Here is a 6,751-nt window from a genome sequence, read left to right on the forward strand (position 1 = left end):
GGGGACCGCCGCCAGGGGGCGCCCTGGCACTGCCCGCCGCCGGTAAAAGGCCGTGAGCGGCTCCACCGCGGCGGGGGGAGCACCGGGCCCAGGGTATTGCCCCGGGAAAGCTAATTCCTTCCCTTCTCCGTTTCAGAAACAAGCAGTGAGGTCACGCTGTAAACACCGGGCCGGGAGACACCAAAGCTCCACTGAAGGCGCGGATTAAAATACCGGCTTTTAGGCAGCCAAGGTAGAGTCAGAGGTTACGGAACACTACAGGGAAGAAAAGGCTATCCACTCGGCTTGAGTTATTTTCTCAACCAAATGAAAAACTACAGATTACTGAGGGGAGGGGGAAGCCCACACTCAGAACTAAATATCCCCATTTCTCTCTAGATATTAAACACCATCAAATTATATTTCATCATCAACCTAATACTTCTGTTTCCCTAAAGCAGTCATCTTTACACAATGTCATGAAGTAATTCTGTTATCCCTGCATTATCAGCTATTTACTTGCCACTTTGAGAAAACCAATAGTGTCTGGCCTCTACACACACACAACAGGTAATACGGAGCTGGCAACAACCTGAATCCAGGTGTTCTCTACTGTCACTGGCCGATTACTGTACTAGTTAAATGTAACAAGCAGGAATTTGTTTAAATGATCCCACCCTAAAATAGGTACCTACATTTTCTACACAGTGCAATGGTGAGAGGAGGAGAGATCAGAGTCCTTATTCACCCCTCGGTAAGGTACACAAAGGGGGCTGTATGCCCCCCCAGCTCCCAACAGCTCTAAAGAACCTCAGCCCCATAGCACAGCACCAGCTTTCAGTAGTTTATCGAGGCACCGAGGAACACTGAACTTGAAAAGCTCATAACGTATGAATGTTATTCAAGAAACAGACACACACCAGCACAGTCTTCAGCCACACACACATCTCTTACGTATCCAGCTTCAACATCCAACCAACACTCCCTGATTCCACACAGACTGCATCTTGGTATTTGTATAAAGCATACAGGATAATTCCTATTGAACTTATATTTGATTTTCTCCTTTTTTTTTTAAAAAAAAAAAGAAGACATCAAGCATACCTTCAGCAGGCTCGTTGCAGTCCTTCATTAGCCAAAATCTATGCAGCTGGAAGCATCACCTGAGGACAGCCAGCAGCAGCTATCTAATATACACGGCTGTTACAACACTGCAAGCCAATTAGAAGAGATGGTGACCAAATACACAACTATGCTTCACCCTTTCTGTTCGCAAGGAACAACACTCCAACATTTCAAAACTGGATTTCTGGTGGAACATGAGAGGCCCCACAGACCTTATAGGTCGTAGTGCTGGTTTTGGTTTTTGGGTTTTGTTTTTTTTTTTTTATTTTGACCAAGCATTTGTTATGGTGCTCTTACATGGCAAAAAGATTGCTGCTTATGGGCAATGACAACATCCAAACTTGCAACTGCACTGAATTTCCACTATAATGACCAGAACTATTGTGGAACAGATGGGACTTGGTCTATTCGATCACATCCCTCACTACATTAGCACCTCCGCAGAGGACAGCCTGCTCCCTGCCCCTGGTAATTCCCATATTCCTGAAGTAGCGATCAAGCCTGGCAGGTTTTTCCTTACTGTGGAAGAGGTGTCTTTAACAAGCTACCTAAAACACAGTGCTGGTCTGCTAGGTATGCTGTCACCTTTGTAAGGCATGTACTAACTCAACTTTGCTCTTCAATTGCCAAGAAAACCTGGAGATAAATGAAGCCGCACTAGCAAGCAAAAAGGTGGCACTCTTCCTCCCAAGCTGTTCCTGAGCTCCAGGATGATGACAAAGACGATGCCTTGGGAACAGTCATCCCACAGAAGAGATCCCTCACGAGTTAAAAACTTCTCACACAGCTTCCCACAAAGAACAAAGTTCCTTCCCATGAAGAGCTAAGCAAGCACAATGAGCAATCAAGGGAGAGAGATTATATTATTAGAGAGATTAGATTATTATTTTGCTATATTAGCAAAATAACATATATTGATTTATACCTTCTCAGTTCAGTTTCTCAGGACTTTTTGTTATATCAACTTTTTAAATGAAGACTTCCCAACTCTTCAAGACTGCCTATGGTGTTCTCCTCAATCAAAACTACCATCCCTTTTTGTTTTCCCACAGTCTAATATCCAAGGAGTCAAGCCAACAAAAATGACAAAGAGCCCATTAAGTCCCCAAAAGTTTCAAGCATCCCACATGACAAGTTCAGCAGGTTCCCCATACCATCTTCACACATCTCTCCATTTAGGACTTGATTCCAAACCAACTGAAATCACGAGGACCAGGCCTTGTGACACATGGCCCTAGCTCCATTTCTTCCAAGCAACAAATAAGTTTATTACTGGCACCATCCACTCCATATCCTATCTCCTATCACTGCCTAAAGGGAAAAAGTTCCAGCTGTCTTGAAGGAGACTGCTACCTCAAAGACAAGCAAAGCTATTAAGGATTCACAACTACAAAAAAATCTGCCCTCAGCAATACACACCTTTAGAAGTTATTTTCTAAGAGTTCATTTTACTACTAGACTTCCTGGCTACAGATCAATCTACCAAAGAGAGTCAGGAAAAAAAACCACATACATAATCACACTTTATATGAGAATGAGCTACTACTATGAACAAGAAATCTCTTTGCTGCTAATTGGGAAATAGATTTAAACAACATCCAAGATCCCACACAGACAAATACAGATACTAGACAGATTCCTTAAACTGAAACAAAACACTATTCCTTAGCACAGATAAGGAAAATAATTCATACAAACAGATGTTGGCATAAAGTAAATAGGTGAAAAAACAAGTTCCCATCTATTCTAACAATCATCAACACATCACGGAAGAGCTGACCGGGTTCAGGCATTCAGGAGCCTCACACCACACTTCTGTGGCTGGAAAGAGGGCTAATTCCCACACTGATTTGCATTCATTATATTTCCTTCATTGTCTACTGAAACATTGGAATAGCTATTCATTGTACATGCAAAACAATGATGTATCCCTTACAGCAGTGTTTATGTGTGGCTTGATTCCAGCAGAGTTATGTTTTCAAATCCATGACGACCTAATGATCAGGAAACAAACACCAGCTATACAAGGGTTTTTATTGTAAGAATTGTACCAATAAAGTCTTGTGTAGGTTTCTACAGAACCCACATGTTGTACTTTATGCATATAAAACCTATCGGACAATCTAAGATTACTTGGGGAGATCCAGGTTATCGGCAGAATGTCATCTCACCAACATGTGGACTGCATGAGAATCCCAGAGAATACACCAAGACTCACATACACAGTATTATCAACAACAAAAACATACACCTTGCTACACCATCACTCTGTTCTTTCATTACCTTTATGTAAACCATTTGTGAAAGCATGGCCACAGTACTTTTATTATTTCTAAACATATAAACATGTTAGTTTAAATGTTTATCACATTTCAGAAGAAATAATCGCTTATTTAAAATGTGAGAGAAAATAAACATCTGGAGACAAAAACAATGAATGAGATGCCATTGGTCTCATGCAAAGAAGCTTCCTGTGTTAAGTCTACCATGAGGCAGAGATTTAAGGCTGGTCTGCATTGACTGTATTATTTAAATCTAAAGGATAAATCACTAATTCTTTATACCTCCAGCCCAAGCAGCAACCTCCCATCTTCACCTCTGAGAGAACATTGAAATTATTTCCTTGAAAAATAGTCCAGATCTTCAATTGGTGCTCCAGGTATTGCTTAAAACTGTTTCCATCGTCACAACATTAAGCAACATTTTAAATCTTCCTGTTATGAGGCAACATGAAGGAAAGATGGCATCCATTATTCATGTTTTCTGAGAGCAACCCAGTGTTAAAAAACCCTTTGTAGCTTACTGTATACCAAAGACTTCAAACTATTTACATGAGGGGGTGTGTGCTTCCAAACAGCACAGAAAGAGGACATTAAAATACATGGCATTTGCACAAATTGCCCATTTACATTCACGGGTCTAGAGGGTAACTGAAAATACAGAGTATCCAAGATGGTAAGTCTATTAGGGACAGTCGTTCCTACACATTGTTCTGGAAGTATCCAATGTTGTTGCTACAGCAACAGCACGTACAGCCTTGCACAACCTCTGGACGGCTGGTGGGTGTACCCTGATACAATCTCCTCTTCCTTGAAAGTGGGATACAGCAGCAAGTCCGCCTACCCACCACTGCATCAGTTACACAGAGTCTGTGATACAACCCAGGAAAACCAAGGCTTGATAAATTTGTAATATTCAAAAGAGAAGAGAAAGCACAAACATACTTGCATCCTCTAGGATGTTTGTGCCTCTAGAACCTGCATAAAAGCAGTGTCTGCTACGCAGTCTGAAAGGGTTCCTTAAAACTCTCTATTCCTTTCCAGTCACACGGGAATGTTAGAAAAACCTCCCTAATTCCAAGATTGGGTTTGCTGTTACAAGTAAAAACATAGTTAAAAGCAGCATAAGGAAAGCATGAGGAATTTAAATAAAATAGACAACCCTTCTCCAGGCTGAAAGGCTTATGAATTATGCTCACTTACAGCTAGTTTTATATTAGATATTTTAACATGTCCTTTCATTCAGCCAGGGTGCCATGAATCCCACTTGTTTATAACAGCTAGATCTGAGCTGCTAAATATATAATACAGCAAAAGAAGGGCAGCAGCGTTCTCGGAATAGAGCCAAAATACTTAACACTATCTTTAAAACCAAGTGCTATCAACTGACTTCAGGAGTAGAATTTCTCAGGATAGCCACTTTAAAGAAAAACATCTGTAAAACCTTATTACATGCATTAGGAAAGTTGTCTGATGAGCTAGAAAAGGAGAAATATATTGACAATAAAGAGTACATAGTATTTGCATGTGATCCAAAGGCATGAAGTAAAAATAATTTTTCAAAATGATGAAGGCTTTGGGATGAAGCTACCTATCAGGTGGCAGCATTTCAAAAGACATGAGATAAGAGAACTTTGGAAGCACCATCCACGGTTTGGGGCTTGAAATACTGAATGACTCCTGATGGAGAAATCCAAGAGAAAAAGGCGAGGAGGAAGACAGCCGCTGGACTGGGTGACAAACCATCAGGGGTGTAGAGTGCATCTGTGAGTCATCAGCACATAATAGAAGTTGAAACCATGTGAACGTGTAAAATAGGGCATGGGGAGACAAGAGCAAGACAAGGTCAAACTGCGGGAGGAGGAGGAAGCGCTGAACGGGGAGTGGGGAAGAGTATCATGAAAGAAAGAAAAACAAGACCTTAGAAGCAGCATTGACTGTGCAAAGAGGTCACAGAGAACAAAACAGGGGTCTCCAAATATTTCAGTGACATAACTAATGTGTAAACAGACAGAAGCACCCAAAATGGGCACAGAACAGAAAAAGCTGAGGTCGAGGTTTTACAATTTCATGTTGTAAGAGGGACTAGACTTGGCTGAGAGCTAGAACAAACGAAAAAGAGTGGGGAATGGGAGTAAAAGGTCCAACAGAGTACAGTATGCCAGCATACACTACTGTATAGGATAAGTAGGTCACTAAGGAAAAGCCCACATCAACAGAAGCAAGAGCAAATGAGTTAACAGGTCAGGATTGGACCTGAAGTCTTCTACATGCACCTACACTTACACTTAGTTTCATGCATGTCCCATAGGCAACAGAGACAGAAAAGCAGGTTTTTAAAAGTAGAAAATAAATCCCTCTGGAAAGCCAGCCTGGAAAACTGACACTGACAGAAGGAGGAAAAAAATTCACAGCATATGTGACACCAGCTGCCTCTGGAAATATTCTTAAACTTTATGAAAAAGGGACTTACCCATCCAAATAAAAATACAAGCAAACTAGAGCAAAGCTTCTCAGAAGCTACTGATTACAGAATTTATAAAAAAGCAAAATTAAGATTAATTTGGCAAACTGCAATGCTGTCACGTAGTCTAAAACCTAGCACTGAAGAGAAAAAAAGATACAGGACAGACATATGGAGATCCAAAATGATGGTGAATCTTAGTCTCATAGCCTCCAGGGCAGACTTCTCATCTTCTGTGTATTTTGCAAGTACAGCTAGATGGCTTATCATCTTCCTGAGACTAACAGGATCAATACGTAGATGAGGAAGCTTAATAAGGATAATAAAATTACGACAGCCAAAATAATCTAATTTAGGTAGTGCAGATAGGCTAAACAACACATATGCTACAAATAAAAGGGGAAACATTTACCAAGTGACAGTTGCCAGCATAATATTAACAAAGAAACCTTCTAAATTTATTTTAAAAAAAAAAAAAAACAACAAAACAACCCTGGACTGTCTTTATATTAAAAAAAAAAAAACACAAACAAAAAAACAACAACAAACCAAAAAACGGTTTCAGCACAAGTCTCCTTAGAGAAAATAAATTATAAAAAATTATTCAGGTGTGCAGAAGGCCATACTCCATCACATACAGCATGTGTGAGAGCCTTTGGGACTTGAATGGGTAAATATACATTCAAAAATTTAAATATAAATTGAATGCAAAACCTATATGGCATATAAAGTTGGAAAACAAAAAAAGAATCAAAAGAAAATAAGCACACCAACCCTGACACTCGCCACCCCCAGTGAAACACCAGCTGTCCAGGCTTGCTGGCTCCAGCCACCCCACAGCGGGTTGGTCTGTGTCCTCCTTGGGTCTCCCCTTCCCCAAGGACATCTGAAGTCACTGACTGAT

The 6,751-nt window shown here is 40.6% G+C and overlaps 1 protein-coding gene across 4 annotated transcripts in view; it reads right to left on the reverse strand.

Annotated features, from left to right (window-relative positions):
* Positions 1-6,118, reverse strand: part of PFKFB4 (6-phosphofructo-2-kinase/fructose-2,6-biphosphatase 4) — a 46,883-nt gene extending 40,765 nt beyond the window's left edge. For 3 of the 4 annotated variants that reach the window (XR_003399270.1, XM_026857241.1, XM_026857242.1), the window contains exon 1: positions 6,021-6,118. Coding sequence is in view for 2 of the 4 variants with exons in the window: in XM_026857241.1 (XP_026713042.1) it covers positions 6,021-6,117 (97 nt within the window). In the remaining 2 variants the exon portion in view is untranslated. Of the gene's footprint in view, positions 1-6; positions 39-6,020 lie in introns of those variants that run through there. The other variant, XM_026857243.1, reaches the window with a different exon arrangement.
* Between the last annotated feature and the right edge of the window lie 633 nt (positions 6,119-6,751).

Source organism: Athene cunicularia (genome assembly GCF_003259725.1).
Source record: "Athene cunicularia isolate RWA chromosome 12 unlocalized genomic scaffold, athCun1 chr12_part1, whole genome shotgun sequence".
NCBI lineage: Eukaryota > Metazoa > Chordata > Aves > Strigiformes > Strigidae > Athene > Athene cunicularia.